This window comes from Microcebus murinus, chromosome 19 (assembly GCF_040939455.1).
Source record: "Microcebus murinus isolate Inina chromosome 19, M.murinus_Inina_mat1.0, whole genome shotgun sequence".
In the NCBI taxonomy this organism is placed as follows: Eukaryota; Metazoa; Chordata; class Mammalia; order Primates; family Cheirogaleidae; genus Microcebus; species Microcebus murinus.
Genome location: NC_134122.1, coordinates 25,567,890 through 25,584,315, shown reverse-complemented (window position 1 = coordinate 25,584,315; position 16,426 = coordinate 25,567,890). Strand labels below are relative to the sequence as shown.

The following is a 16,426-nucleotide window of genomic DNA, read 5'->3' as shown; positions in this document are numbered from 1 at the left end:
GTCAAAGTTGACTAACAAGTTAGCTGACCATAAGAATCTGTCAGACTTGTGACTTATGTTTGGTAATGAATATTTTAGAAGATATTTATTTTTGTAAGGTTATCTTGAACAACTAATATAGATCTTCTTTTATCTGTTGACGAGAGAGAGAAAGAGAGAGAGAGAGATCATCTTTATTATAACACATCTAAGCCTTCCTGTAATATTTCTTCTTAACATCTATATCTCTTAACATTCCTTTTCACTCCATTTCCTGTTCATGGTTTCTGTTGGGCTCACCCCATTTTTGAGTTTCTCTGTCATGCTTTGCCCTCTATTCACTGTTCTTGTTTAATTTCCTCTTCTCTTTTCAGTTTTGAGGGTCATGTTTTTAAAAATAGCAAATATATGTGTTCATTGCTAATTCTCCCTTCCATTTTCTAATATAGCAGATGTTTTTTATTTTAAGTTTTTCTGAACCAAGGAGAAATATATACTTGGGATTTTATCCTAGGATCCTGGGCCTGAAAATATAGAGTCAGTGATATAATAAATCTCACTTATATAAAAAATGTATTAAAATTTTTAAAGTACACTTAATTTTTCTCATTTTTAGAAGTCCAGAAATTAAATGACCTGATAAACAGAAGCCAGGAAAACCAAGATAAACATTTGTGGGGCAGTTCACTCCTCAGCGACAATACATTCACTAAGAAGAGAAAGAATGTTTTTGGAAGAGCACTTAATCTGGGTCCAAACCAAGTTTCTTCAAGAAAAACACCCTCCCAGTATGACTTATGTGGAATGAGTTTGAAATATGTTTCAGAATCAAGTATTAGTAATAACAATTATGCAAGTAAGAACTCTAATGAAATTAATGTATGTGAGAAGCTGCCTTTTGATAATCAAGAAAAGACTCACATGGGAAAGAAATGTGATGAATATAACCAAGGTGGGAAATCCTCAAGTCTTAATGAGCACTTTATTGAACAACAGGAAGTCAAAATTTGGGGACCTCCTTTGGAAGATAATGAATGTGGAAACACCTTCCCTGAGAAGGCAGCCATCATAACACATAAGATGTCTGAACTAGGAGAGATACTCTGTGATTCTAAGGAGCATGGGGAAAATGTCAGTGCCATGTCAACCCCTATAGTTCATCAGGAACCTCACACAAGGAAGAATCACTCTGAAGTTAATGAGTGTGAGAAGTTAGTCCTCTTTAAACATCAGAAAGTTAATACAGGACAGAAAACCCATGAAACTAATAAAAGTGAGAATTTCAGCAAGAAGTCACATCTTATACAACCTCATAGGACTCACACAGGAAAGAGAATCTTTGAATGTAGCCATTGCAAGAAATCTTTTTGCCAGGAGTGCCATCTCATTCAACATCACGTGACACACATAAGAGAGAAACCATGTGAAAGTAATAAATGTGGGAAAACCTTCCCGAAATCACAACTCACTGACTCTCAGAGAACTCACCCAAAAGAGAAATCCAATGAATGTGGTAAAACCCCTGTGAAGTCATCCCTCACTGATCACCAGAGAAGACAGTCAGAAAAGAAGCTTTATGTATGTGATGAGTGTAAGAAACCTTTTCGTCATAACTCAGCCCTACGAGTCCATCAGAGAATTCACACAGGAGAGAAACCCTATCAGTGTAATGAATGTGGGAAATCTTTCTATGCAAAATCAAACTTCAATCATCATCAAAGAACTCACACAGGGGAGAAACCATATGAATGTAAGGAATGTGGGAAATCTTTCTGTGTGAAATCTAACCTAACTAAACACCAAAAGACACATACTGGAGAGAAACCTTTCAAATGTAATGAATGTGGGAAGACTTTCTTCCAGAAGTCACAATTTGCTGACCATCAGAGAACACACATGGGGGAAAAACCTTATGGATGCAATGAATGTGGAAAATCTTTCTACTATAAGTCAGCCCTAAATGTACATCAAGGGAAACATACAGAAGAGAAACCCTATAAATGTACTGAGTGTGGGAAATCCTTCTGTTATAAGTCAGCCCTAATTATACATCAGGTAACTCACACAGGTAAGAAACCCTATGATTGTAATGAATGTGGGAAAGCCTTTTGTGTGAAGTCAAATTTTACTAAACATCAGAAAATTCACACAGGGGAGAAACCCTATGACTGTAAAGAGTGTGGCAAATCCTTCTCTATGAATTCAATCCTCATTGTACATCAGAGAACTCACACAGGGGAGAAACCTTATGGATGCAATGAATGTGAGAGGTCCTTCTACAAAAAGTCAGCTCTCACTAAACATAAGAGAACTCACACAGGGGAGAGGCCACATGAATGTAACGAATGTGGGAAGTCCTTTCATATGAAATCAACCTTAGTTATACACCAGAGAACTCACACTGGAGAGAAACCTTATAAATGTAATGAATGTGAAAAGTCATTCTATGTGAAGTCACATCTTAATATACATCAGAGAAATCACACTGGAAAGAAACCCCATGTATGTAATGAATGTGGGAAAGCCTTTGCTATGAAGTCAAACCTCACTGATCATCAGAGAACACATTCACAAGAGAAACCCTATGAATGCAATGAATGTCAGAAAACTTTTCGCCATAAGTCAACCCTAACTGTACATCAGAGAACTCATACAGGGGAAAAACCCTATAAATGTAATGAATGTGGGAAGTCCTTTTATATGAAATCAGCCCTCAGTCAACATCAGAGAATCCATACAGGGGAGAAACCCTATGAATGTAAAGAATGTGGGAAAACCTTCTTCCAGAAGTCACACCTTACTAAACATCAGCGAACACACACAGGGGAGAAACCCTATGAGTGTAATGAATGTGGAAAAACTTTCTTCCAGAAGTCACATCTCATTGAACATCAGAGAACACACACTGGTGAGAAACCCCATGAGTGTGATAAGTGTGGCAAATCCTTTTGTTATAAGTCGGCCTTAACCATTCACCAGAGAACTCACATAGAAGAGAAGCCTTATAAATGTAATGAATGTGACAAATCTTTCTGCATGAAATCACACCTCACTGTCCATCAGAGAACTCACACAGGGAAGAACCCTTTCGAATGTAATGAATGTGGGAAAACTTTTTATGTGAAGTCAAATCTCATCAATCATCAGAGAACTCACACAGGGGAGAAGCCCTATGAATGTAATAGATGTGGGAAATCCTTCTGTATGAAATCAACCCTCACAGTGCATCAACGAACTCACACAGGGGAGAAACCCTATGAATGTAATGAATGTGGGAAAACCTTCTGCAAGAAGTCAACTCTTACTAGTCATCAGATAATTCACACAAGAGTGATACTCTAAATTCTAACAAATGTGGAAAATCCTCCCGTGTGAAGTCAAACTCTACCACACCAGAGAAAACTCTTTGGAAAAAACCTTATAAATGTAGTAATGTGGAAAACTCCTTTTGTGTAAATTTAGTCCTTAGTTGGCATCAGAAAATACACAAATGGTAGGGGCTGGCGGGCTCTCCATGAATGAAATGAAAATGGGAAAATTATGTCATCAGACAAAATATGAGAGAACTCCAATGGGGAGTGATCTCTAAGAACATCCTGTATAATAATATCTACCAACAAATCAAATACAGTACATGCTTCAGAGAAATCACAGGGAAAAACAATGTGACAAAAGTATAAAAGCATTTACAAAGTCACAGCTTACTGCAAATCAGGTAATTGTTATTGGTGTGAAACTATATAAATGTTTTATGTGTGTGAATGCCTTTAAGAGAAAAAAATCAAACATTATATAAACAGAGAAGATCAAGGAGACATCTGTCAATTTAGGAGATAGAGATACTTTTTTTCTCTAGAAATAATGTAATATAATTCATGTTTCAGTTGTGCTACCAAATTTTGAAAATACAACAAATATATCTAATGCTAATGATATTCATTGTTGGACTATGAAGCCTTTTGAAAAACATAAGTTGCAGCATCCAGCTGACAGCATTAGATACTTGAGTACCTGAGATAAGTATGGCTTACATACGTTAGTAGGCAACATACATATGTTGTATATATTTGATTTACATAGTGGAACTCAATATAGTTGTCAGTAGGAAATGTCTCCCCATAGCTTAAGCACTGTTATGACAGGTTTCCTACACTAGATGCCACCAGTGTTTCTTTGTATTTTTATAGTACAATATACATTATAAGTGACATGCTCGCCAAACTTGAAGTATATAAAATTAAGTTAGAAAAGATACAGGGAACTATATAGCTTGCTACCTTTTGTGTATGAATTAAGGGGAAGTGTGTGTGTGTGTATATGCATATACACATGGACATATATATATAATGTGTGTATGTACATATATATGTGTGTGTATATATGTAGCTTATTTTTACAAATAAGGATAAACTACAAAATGAAGGATAAACTACAAACCAGAAAATGAATACCTGTGGAGAAAGGAATGAATAGGGTAGTGGGCCCAAGGATGGAGGCAAGGCTTCTTTGTATATACCTTTTGATGAAGTTTTGACCTCTGAATAAATGAAATTGATTTACATATTCAAAAAGGAATGCAGATTCTGAAATTAAAAGCATAGAGAAATCAGTCTAAGTTTATATCAAATTGGTAACTTAACCACATAGAAAAAGTCAGTTTTTAAAGAGACCTCTGAACACAGTATTTTCACTGTACAATGTTAGTGGGATGTTTTTCAGGACAAAAAACTAAAAAAATGATAAACGTCACTCATTAATTTCCATGTTAGTAACATTAGTGTTATTTTGAATCCATTTTGTATGTTATAGGTTCAAGCAAAAATAAATTGTTAAAGTTATCAGGAACCAGAATTTCCAGTTTAAGAGATGACCATAAAAAAATCAAAGTATTTATATAAAATTCCCCATAATGACAAATATGACAATTGAAAATGTCACTCATATAAAAAAAATATATGTACATTTCCTAGCTCTGTTCACTGAGAGAGCCTAGAAGCAACAACACCCTATAGTGAAGAGCAAATTCAGTCCCTAACAATGCTGCTAAAGGAACCAGGATTCCTTGGAGAAATAGCTGGATTGAGATCTGAGTCTTGAAGTGTCCAAGGTGAGCCTGGGACCTCCTGGGTCAGAAACCAAGGAATTACTTAAAGATTAATGGGAATGTGAGAAAGGACACAGAAGCTAGCTAGAAGAGGCTCCCACTGGCCAAATTTGAGGCACTTTGATGATTAAAAAGAGTGACTAATTGACTGTACATTTTGAATAAACAAAAACCAGAGTCCACAGTGATATAAAAAAGAGAAAGAAGCTAAAGTCATTTCTATCATTAAAGGTGACTGTTAAACAAACTCCTTTGTAACTAGGGGGAAAGAATTAGGTTTTCATCCTGCCCTTTTAGTAGGAGCAGTTGTTCATATCCATCATGGAAAGCTATTTGTTATCGAATAATGTCAGGCAATAAATGCAGAAGGAATAACAGAATTTGGAAACTTGCTTATTTGCAACCCCTATTGCCTCTAGGCAAAGATCATGAATGAATGCTAAAATCACTAGATGTGAGGGATATGGGATACTTGTTAGTGCCAGAGTATCTCCCACAGATACTCATTGAAACTGGAAAAAAAAAGTACCTTAACAACGGAATGACTGCCCCACTTTAACCAACTGATCAAATGTAACATTAATGGTAGTGACATGTTTCTCTTGATGAAATGCAGTGTGAAGTAGTTATATCACGTTGGCAGTATTGTTTTGCCAGAATATTAAATCTGAATTTAAGCAAGTGTTTAGACTTAACTTTTAGATTATAGGAAATGAAATACAGGAGACATAGAAACAACATCAATTGAGAAAATAAATCAGGCAAATCCAGAATATGGGACATTTATAAGCTTCCTGGCTTGGTCTCATCAAAAAGTCTATGTCATTTTTAAAAAGAAAAGGTGGGAGGATTGTTTTTTATTAAAGAGACATAATTAAATGCAGTGCATAGGCCTTGATTGAATCCAAAAGACATTAGGCCCAATAAGACATCTACATAGATACTTTGGAGGCAGTTGGAGGAATTTGAGCATGGAATGGGTATTAGATGACATTATGGAATTAGAGTTCATTTTATTAGGTATGATAATTGTTATGTTAGTGTCTATTTTAGGACCCACATGCTGAATATATAGAGATGAACTGTCATGATGTCTGCAGCTTTGAAGGGGTTCAGGAAAAAGATACATACATAGATAGATGAAGCAAAAATGGCAGAATTTTAGCACATGTTGAACTTAGTGTTAGGTACGTGGGTATTCATTGTACTTTCTTAAGAGTTTTGTTTGAAATTTTTTATAATAAGTTTTGGAGAAGTACCACACTACTAGTTCTGTCTGTTGTTGCTGATCTGATCATCAATAAAGAAACCAAACAATGCCTTTTTTAGAAGTGTTCAACTGTCTTGGGTTTTAGTCACTTTCATACTGCATTTCAGAATGTATGCAAAGGCAGGGTACACTGTTAACACAAGCTTGTGTTAAGAACTAGCTGCAAACAGTAGTGCTCATTATACTCTGACAGTAAAAACAGTGCTATATAAAAAAATTACCCTTCTCTTTCTACTCTTGACATATTTCCAAGGAGTGCCTAAAGAGGTACAGTGGCACAGGTCAAGTGGTTGGATCCCAGGAACCCTTTGCATAACAGGATGGCAGCTATTATGCCTTGATTCTTTCTCCTTTGTTTACCTATATTTCCATGTAGCAGATTGGAAAGCTGCTCTCTGCTCCTTCCTTGCTGAAGAAACTTGATGTGGTCCAGTTTCCCCCTCCTCACCAGAAATTGTTTTGTTTGGGCATATGACGAAACAGTGCCTACTAGGATGTATAGGGAAGTATTTAATATTTTGGGTGACTTTTGGGAAAGGTTTCAGCATTGATAAAGAGACAATGAACATAATGGCTTTAAACTTCTGAATATGACTATTGGTTGCATCTTGTGGCTCAGGACTGGTGGTCTGCGGATGGGGAGCAGAATGGGAAAGCTTGGCCAGTGATTGCTATAGAGTACTGAATTTAGTGGCTCTGAAGTCGCTTTATATTGGGAACTTGAGGTCATTAATTTTCCTTATTGAGTAAGCCTATTGGAGTTGAGCTTTTTGTTATCTGAAGCTATAAAAGGCATCTTAATTTGAAACTGGATACATTTAAAAAGGATTGTATAATTCACAAGTGTTAGAACAATTTGGAGACAAGTTTTTTCTTTTGAGAAAATGATTCATCAGCTGCTTTATACTCTATAAGTTTCCATGTAATGAGGAAATAGAATATAGTGCAGAAATTTTTCATTTGGAACTTAGTTACATATTAAGTATTTCTCTTCATACAAAACAACCTATTTTAAAAAATTAAGTGAATTTTTCATTGACATTTTCCCATGTTTTCTTGATAACATCTGGCTTGATGAGAGGATCTAATGTTTATTTTCTCAATGAATTGCTAGTTGTCCTGACACCATTTAACTAATCCGTATTTTTGTCTCTGATTTGAAATACTTTTATCATGTACTAAATTGTTAGTTGTAGTGACTTTGTCTTTTGTTTGCTTAGCACTCTTCCCCACATCCTTCTAGAAAGAGAAGCTGAGATCCCAGAGCTATCAGTTCTCTGTGGGACCAGTCATCTCACCCATCCTTTTGGCCCAGCTTGATTTTTCCAGGGAAGGAATTTGATCTAAGAGAGGCCAATGAGAGTTATTGTTCAGATTTTGTAATGGGAGACCACTGTAGAGCAGTTTTTGTTTGTTTGTTTGTTTGTTTTGACCGTGGAGTTGCCAGCTTGATTATATTGGGTTTTAACTTACTTGCAGTCTTAGTCTTGACTCATAGCTTGAGAGTAGAGTATATGCATCACTTAATGATGGGGATACATTCTGAGAAATGCATTGTTAGGTAATTTAATCATTGAACATCATGGACTGTACTTACACAAACCTAGATGGTATAACCTACTATACACCTAGGCTGTGTGGTACGGCCTGTTGCTCCTCAATTAAAAACCTGTACAGCATGATACTGTATTGAATAATGTATGCAATTGGAACAAAATGGTAAGTATTTATACACTTAAACATATCTAAACTTAGAAAATGTATTGTAAAAATGTGGAATAATCTTATGGAGCTGGGCATGGTGGCTCATGCCTGTAATCTCAGCTACATAGAAGGCTGAGGCAGGAAGATCACTTTAGACCAGGAATTTGAGGCCATTTTGGGCAACAAAGCAAGACGCCATACCTACAAAACAAAATTATATATTATAGGACCACCATTGTGTGCACAGTCCACCATTGATCGTCATATCATTTTGCAGCTCATGACTGTATTCCAGTTCTTTCTGATTTTTGTTCTGTTTTACTGAACTACTTTATAATTGTGCTAAAGAGAGACCATGTTTCAAATACTCTTGCTTTATAGTCCTTTTCCATATATTGATGAGTCTCCATTCTATTTTTCGTATTTTTCTTTCTTATCTTTTTCTACATTAGTTCTCAGAGATGACCTTTAGAATGGATTTATTAGGCTCTCCACTCCAAAGCCTTTAGGGATTGTGGTTGAATTTGCATTTAAATTTAATCTTAATTAACTGCCCACTGAGAGTGGCCTGCTGTTAATCCAGCTGGCTTGAACTACTCCCTGGGGGCCAATCAGAGACTGGGGCTCACTCTGCAACTATTTCCCCTGCCCAGGAACAGGCCCATGGTTCCCCAAGCAGCATACTTGGGGAACTCACTGAGCATTCCTGGGGCCTCATGCCTTCCTCCTCTTCCCTCCAATTATCTCGTTTTCTATAGCTTGCTTGCTTCTTTCCCTTCCTTCCCTTTTCTTCTTTCCCTACCTTTTCTTTCTTAATTTCTTTTTCCTTCGTTTCTTCCTTTCCTTTCCTTTTTTCTTTCTTTCCTTCCTTCTTCCCTCCTTCCTTCTCTCCCACCCCCTGGTAGAGATTGATTTTCCACCCACCTGTTTATCCAAAGGCTTCCAGCTTCCAGGTGGGGTGAGAGGACATTTTTGTTGAAGTTGGGGACATTTGCTGGATGCTTTGTCCATTGTTTAAGAATGATATTTCATGTAACAAATATAAACAGCATAATAGAAGTTCAGTTTTCAGTTACATAAAGTCCAAAGTCAGCACTCTTGCTTAGAGAGTGGCTTTTAGGGACTTCAGTTTTTCTGTCAGTGGCCTCAGTTCTCCCTCATGAGGCTTCCAAGTGAATCTGCTCGTTAACAAGGAGAGAGGATGGAGAGGACACATCATCACCAGTGACAAGTTACACAACAATTCTACTTAATTCTACTGGTGAGAATTTGTCACGAGGCCCCATCTGGTACAAGGGCCTGGTAGGTATTGTCTCTGTCATCTTCCTTTCTGCCTTGGTCTTGGCAGGCATCTAGCTAACTCTGTCATGTCTTTAGGCTTTGCTTTCCATCTTAACTTCCCTTTTGTCTAGCCAGCTGACCATTTGACTGAATGATGCTTTGACTATGGAGGGAGTTACCCCATCTTTATCACCATATCTGCCAAGCCCCCTTCTCTACCTGTCTCCCTCCTAACTAACATAATTGTTCCCTTGCCTTCTAACCATAGCAACTTCATCTCTCCCCTGGACTTTCTTACTCAGCACCCTCTTCCCCAAGGTGCTATGTCCCATTTTGGGCGCCCTGTACTCTCTCTATAGCAGCCATACTGTTGTGTTTTGTTTTTTTTTTAATTTGAGGTTAACAACATGATGTTAAAGAATACATATAGATAGTAAAATGCTTGCTGTGGTGAAGCAGATTAACATATCTGTCATCTCGCATAGTTACATTTTTTTGTGACAAGAATAGCTAAAATCTACTTATTTAACAAAAATCTCTATGCAATTTAATTAACTGTAATCGTCATGGTGTACACTAGATCTCTAGACTTGTTCATCTTAAATGTCTGCTACATTGTATCCTTTGACCTACATCTCCCCATTTCCTTTCCCCAATACCTTCTCTATGCCAATGGTAACCACTGTTTTAGTCTCTATTTTTGTATATGACATTTTTTCCTTTTTTTAGATTTCACATATAAGTGAAATCATGCAATATTTTTCTTTCTGTGTTTGGTTTATTTCTCATAGCATAATGTCTTCCAGATCATTCATGTTGTGGTAAATGGCAGGATCTCCCTTTTAAGGTTGAGTAATGTTACATTCCATATCTATATTCTGCATTTTCTTTATCCATTTGTCCATCCCTGGACACTTAGGTTGTTTTCATATTTTGGATATTGTATATAATGCTCCAGTGAACATGGGAGTGCAGATAGTTTTATGAGATGGTGATTTCATCTCCTTTGGGTATATGCCCAGAAGAGGGATTGCTGGATCATATGGTAGTTCTATTTTTAATTTCTTTAAGAGCCTCCATACCATTTTCCATAATGGTCGTACCAATCTACATTCCTACCTACAGTGTACAAGAGTCCTCTTTTCTCTACACTCTTGTCAACACTTATCTTTTGGTTTTTAAAAATAATAGCCCTCCTAATGTTTGTGAGGTGATATCTCATTCTGGTTTTAATTTACACTTCCCTGATGATTAGTTATGTTGAGCATCTTTTCATACATTTGTTGACCATTTTTATGTCTTCTTTTGAGAAATGTCTGTTCAGGTCCTTTGCTCATTTTAAATTGAATTATTTGTTTTTCTGGTGTTGAGTTGTAAAGTGTTCTTTATAAGTTTTGGATATTAACCCCTTATCAGATATGTGGTTTGCAAATATTTTTTCCCAGTCTGTAGTCTTTTCATTTTGTTTATTTTTCCTTTCCCATATGAAAGGTTTTTTGTTTGATGTAGTCTCATTTATTTATTTTTGCTTTTGTAGCCTGAGCTTTTGGTGTGATAGCCAAAAGATCATCGCTAAGGCCAATGTGAAGATTTTCTCTCATGTTCTCTTTTGAGAGTTTTATGGTTTCATGTCTTACACGTAGGTATTTTATCTATTTTGAGTTGATTTACATGTATTGTGTAGCATAATGGCTAAATTTCATTCTTTTGCTTGTGGAAATTCAGTTTATTGAAGAGACTATCCTTTCTCTATTGTGTGCTTTTGGTGCCCTTTTTGAAAATTATTTGACTGTTTATGTTTGGGTTTATATCTGGACTCTGTATTCTGTTCCATTTATCTATGTTTCTTTTTTATGACAATATCATATTGTTTTGGTTACTATAGCTTTGTAATCTTAAATCAGGGAGTGTGATGACTCCAACTTTGTTTTTCTTTCTCAATGTTGCTTTGGCTCTTTAGGGGTTTTTTTGGTGTGTGTGTGTGTGTGTGTGTGTGTGGTTTCATATGAATTTTTTTCTATATCTGTGAAGAAAACATTGGGATTTTGATAGAGATTGTATTAAACCTGTGTTTAACCTTTCTTATTGGTCTGTTCAGGTTTTCTATTTCTTCCTAATTCAATTTTGGTAAGTTATTCTTTCTTAGGAATTTATCTGTTTTCTCTAGGTTACCCAATTTGTTGGCATATAATTCATAATAGTCCCTTATGATCCTTTTTATTTCTGAGGCATCTGTTGTGATGTTTCCACTGTCATTTCTGATTTTATTTGAAATTTCTCTATTTTTTTTTCTTAGTTTAGCTTGAGGTTTGTTGATTTTATTTATTTTTTCAAAGAACCAACTCTTGATTTTTTTTGGTATGGTTTTCTTTTCTCTATCTTATTTCTGTTCTTTTTATTATTTTCCTTCTGTTAACTTTGGGGGTTTAGTTTATAAGATCTTTCTTTAGCTCCTAGAGGCATGTTAGGATATTTATTTGGTATCTTTTTTTTTTAAGTAGGCATTCATTGCTATAAATTTGCCTCTTGGAACTTCTATTGCTGCATATCAGATGTTTTGGTATATTGTGTTTCCATTGCCATTTGTCTCACAATATTTTTCAGTTTCACTTTTTTTTTTTTTTTTTTTTTGAGACAGAGTCTCACTTTGTTGCCTAGGCTAGAGTGAGTGCCATGGCGTCAGCCTAGCTCACGCAACCTCAAACTCCTGGGCTCAAGCAATCCTCCTGCCTCAGCCTTCCGAGTAGCTGGGACTACAGGCATGCGCCACCATGCCCAGCTAATTTTTTCTATATATATTAGTTGGCCAATTAATTTCTTTCTATTTATAGTAGAGACGGGGTCTCGCTCTTGTTCAGGCTAGTTTCGAACTCCTGACCTTGAGCAATCTGCCCACCTCAGCCTCCCAGAGAGCTAGGATTACAGGCGTGAGCCACCTCACCCGGCCTCAGTTTCACTTTTGATTTCTTCTTTGATCCACTGGTTGTTCAGGAGTGTGTTTCCACATATTTGTGAATTTTCTAGATTCCTCCTGTTATTGATTTCTAGTTTCATACTAGTGTGGTCAGAAACTATACTAGATATTATTTCAGTCTTCTCTTGAATTTAAGACTTGTGTTGTGTGGCCTTACATGTGGTTTATCCTGGAGAATGTTCCGTGTGTGCCGGAGCCAGCTGGCAACGTGTGGCACCTGGAGTTAGGGGGCGAGGCTGAGAAATGAAGAGACAACAAAAAGATGGGGACGGGAGGACAGAGTCCTTGGTAACTGCCGCGCCTCATTTATTTCAGTTGCTATATTTATACAGATAAGAACAAAGGAGAAGCAAAATGCAAAGGAACAGGTGGTACATGTCTTCATTAAACCAGAAAGCAATACAGTTCTTGTTTTTTCTCAACCATGCGTCACTTTGATAGCCCCTTTCCTTGCTTAAGAAGTTTTCTAATCTACAACTCAACTTTCTTCTGATATCAAAAAAGCTACAAATACTCAACTATGATCACTCAGACAGTTCAAGGAAAAGAGCACCCAAGCGTAATTAACAATTCTGGGAAAGGAGTGTGTAGGGCCTCAGGGGGGCTATAAGTTATGAGGGCTGTGTGCACAGGATTACTTCAGTGACCTTCTATAACTGCTACTGCTATCTCCAGCACCCTCCGTGAGCTCGAAGAAAGGCCAAGAATGTCAGAGCTCTGAGTTAAGGCGCCAGGTGCTATGTCTCAAGGACCCCAGTGTTCTGGGCAGCAACCACACTTTAACTCTCCTGTGTTCGGGACAGCTCCCAACAATTCTCCCTTTCTTTTATAATTAATTGGAGGGTCGCTGGTAAGCTTTCATTTGCAAGTTAGTGGAGTGTATGGCAGCTTTTTTTTTTTTTTTTTTTTTTTTTGAGACAGAGTCTCACTTTGTTGCCCAGGCTAGAGTGAGTGCCGTGGCATTAGCCTGGCTCACAGCAACCTCAATCTCCGGGGCTCAGTGATCCTCCTGCCTCAGCCTCCCGAGTAGCTGGGACTACAGGCATGCGCCACCATGCCCGGCTAATTTTTTGTATATATATTTTTAGTTGGTCAATTAATTTATTTCTATTTTTGGTAGAGACGGGGTCTCGCTCAGGCTGGTTTCGAACTCCTGACCTTGAGCAATCCGCCCGCCTCGGCCTCCCAGAGTGCTAGGATTACAGGTGTGAGCCACCGCGCCCGGCTGTATGGCAGCTTTAACAGCCAAAATATTCTTAACAATCAGTCGCAGTAGCAGAGGCGTAACACACAAAATTAGCAGGAGAAGAACAAAAGCCCCAATAATCATAAAGAATAAGCTTTTAAAATTTCCAAAAGATGGAACATGTCCTAAGAGTTGGTTGAGAAAATCTCGGGCTTTTGTAGCAATGCTAGTATCAAGGGGAGGAGTCTCCAACATGCCTGTTATTTCTTGATGAAGTTGGAGTAAATCTAAAGATGCATTTGCGGAGTGCCAGATCCCTGCCAGGTGATTTTGGACCTTAGCCCAATTATAGTTACTCTCATTATAAGGTTTGGGAGTTACACAAACCCACTGATAATTGTCATGGCAGCAGAGCTGGCTGCGTAGCTGAAGCCCTTGTACTTCCTCTCCCAGAATCTGGACCACATCATATAAAGCGTCCAGTCTGTCTTCAATCTTTTTATCAATATGCTCCTGGGTTCCTAATGCCTGAGTGACATTTTTAGAGAGATTATTGACATAATGGGCAGTTTGTATCTCTTGTGTCAATGCCATTGCAGCCGCAGCAGTGGATGCCATTACAGTAACAAGAGCTATAATGCTAGTTACGAGTAGCCCAATAAATCTTTTAGGCCTTAGCAAAATAGCGTTCACCTCCTTCCACATTTGCAGTCCTTTATCATCATACCATGGACCAGAGACATTAGCTGGGACCACCACAAAAGCGGGGCGGTATAACACAACCATGCTATCAGAATAGGCAAGGGATTGTATACAATTAGTTGACAATTAAGGCATGATATTTCAAAACCATGAGTGACAGTGTGAATATTCACATTGCCTATCATGAGTACAAAAGGTTCAGGGACACAGGCAGAGATAGTCCTTAGGCGTATTTTTGGTGTAGAGTCTACCATACTCTCTGCAGAGAATTGACCCGTTCCTGCAACAAGTTTCCAGAGACTAGTCTGGTATACCTTTGAAGTAGTTGTCCATAGCCCCTCAACAAAACCCTTGTCTCCCAAATACCCATTGTCAGTTTTTGCCGGGGTCCAATCATATATGCTCTGAGTCGTCCCGAGAATAGGAATCTTAGTCGCAGTTGGTTCATGGCAACGTCTCCAGGGCACTTGCAGAGTAGAAGCAACCAGCTCCTTTTCACAGGGAAGTATTCCAGGCGGCGGTGGCAAATTAGAGGGCGCAGAGCCAGAAAATCGCCTGTCTAAACTTGACATAAACAGTCTATTTAACACCTTTTATATTGTAATATACATAAGTAGATACAAGAACACAACCTGGAAAATAACCCTCACGGTGGAAACAGATAGGAACATCAAGGGGTAATCCTGAATAATTATAAGCAGATACCTTAGCATGCTGGATGTGATCATTAGCGGGTGCTCCCAGAGCCCTGGGATCACTGACATAGGAACAACACGCTCTCCCCAGCCCACTGGGTGGAGTAGAGGGGGGTCTGGTATATAAGTCCAATAGGTGGCTGCGTGGGTAGGCGTCAATAGCAGGGTTACCATAGTTAAAAACAAGGTCAAAGAATTCAATGGCTGTCCTGTTTCTCGAACCAGCTTGGAAGCAATCTCAGTAAGTCTCTTAATCTGACTCCAAGACGGCAGCAGAGTTTGTCTAGTTGTCATCGTAAGTGGAGGTTGCTGGTCGTCCTGCAGCTTCAGTCTCTTCATCCTGTTTTCTATGGAGGGATCCTGCCTGGCGTACCAGCCTCTCCGGGAGCCAGCGCGGGCCTTCAGCATCCTGTGGAAACACACAAACATGCCCTCGACCCCAAATAAGAACTGGATCCGGTCCTAACCACTGCCCAGTCAGTGGATCCTTCCACACGACCAACGGCGTGTCTTTGTTGGAATTAGTACACCAAAACCGCTGGGCTGCTGAACAACCTTCTTTGTCCAAAATTAAAAAATTTAAAATAAAGAGAGCATGGTTTAGATAATTCTGGGGGGTGAGAGGGTACAGTTCCCCATTTTTTATTTTCAAAAGTTGATTTTTGAGAGTCAAGTGGGCACGTTCCACAATGCCTTGTCCTTGGTGGTTATAAGGAATTCCTGTTTTATGACTGATTCCCATTTTCCGTAAGAATGTTTGAAATTTGTGACCCATGTATTCAGGGCCATTGTCTGTTTTTATACATTTTGGCTGGCCCATTGATGCAAAGCAGCGGAGGCAATGGGCTACACAATGTTTACCAGCCTCGCCCGATTGCAAAGTGGCTGTTAAAAATCCAGAATAAGTGTCTATGGTCAAATGAACATATTTTAATCGACCAAAAGAAGAAATATGGGTCACATCCATTTGCCGTAAGTGGTTAGGTAAAAGGCCTCTGGGATTAACACCATAATGGGTGACAGGGAGTAACTGAGAACAGGAAGAACAAGCTTTTACAATTTGTCGAGCCGCTTCTCTAGTGATATTGAACTGTTGCTTGAGAGCACGGCTATTTTGGTGGTGCAAAGCATGGGATTGCTGTGCTAACTGCACTTGAGTTAACAAAATAAGAGGGGGTTTGGTTCTAGTGGCAAGATCTACAATTTCATTTCCTTGGCTGAGGGGACCAGGCAGGTGAGAATGAGCACGAAGGTGCCCAAAGAAACATCGTTCTGTACGTGAGTGAATGAGAGCTTGCAAAGCACGAAACAATTTCTGAACATTACTATTAGAGGTCCCAATAAAGGGCACAGTCTATGACTTGGAGTGCTCGAATCACATAATGGCTATCTGAATAAAGGTTAACAGGCTTAGCAGGGATGGCCTGTAAAGCTGAAAAAACTGCCTGCAATTCCACCTCTTGAGCCGAGGAAGACCCAGTGTACCAAGATTTAATGTCATTGTTATTTGAATAGGCTGCCATATCATTAG

General features: G+C 38.4%; 1 protein-coding gene across 2 annotated transcripts in view; it reads left to right on the top strand.

Moving 5' to 3' along the window:
- LOC105868241 (uncharacterized) overlaps positions 1 to 16,426 on the top strand; it is a 55,354-nt gene that overhangs the window by 29,325 nt on the left and 9,603 nt on the right. For both annotated transcript variants that reach the window (XM_012758844.3, XM_012758842.3), the window contains exon 5: positions 596 to 16,426. This exon is cut by the window's right edge and continues 9,603 nt beyond it. In XM_012758844.3, coding sequence (XP_012614298.2) covers positions 596 to 3,321 — 2,726 coding nt within the window. In that variant the 3' untranslated portion in view covers positions 3,322 to 16,426. The remainder of the gene's footprint in view (positions 1 to 595) is intronic.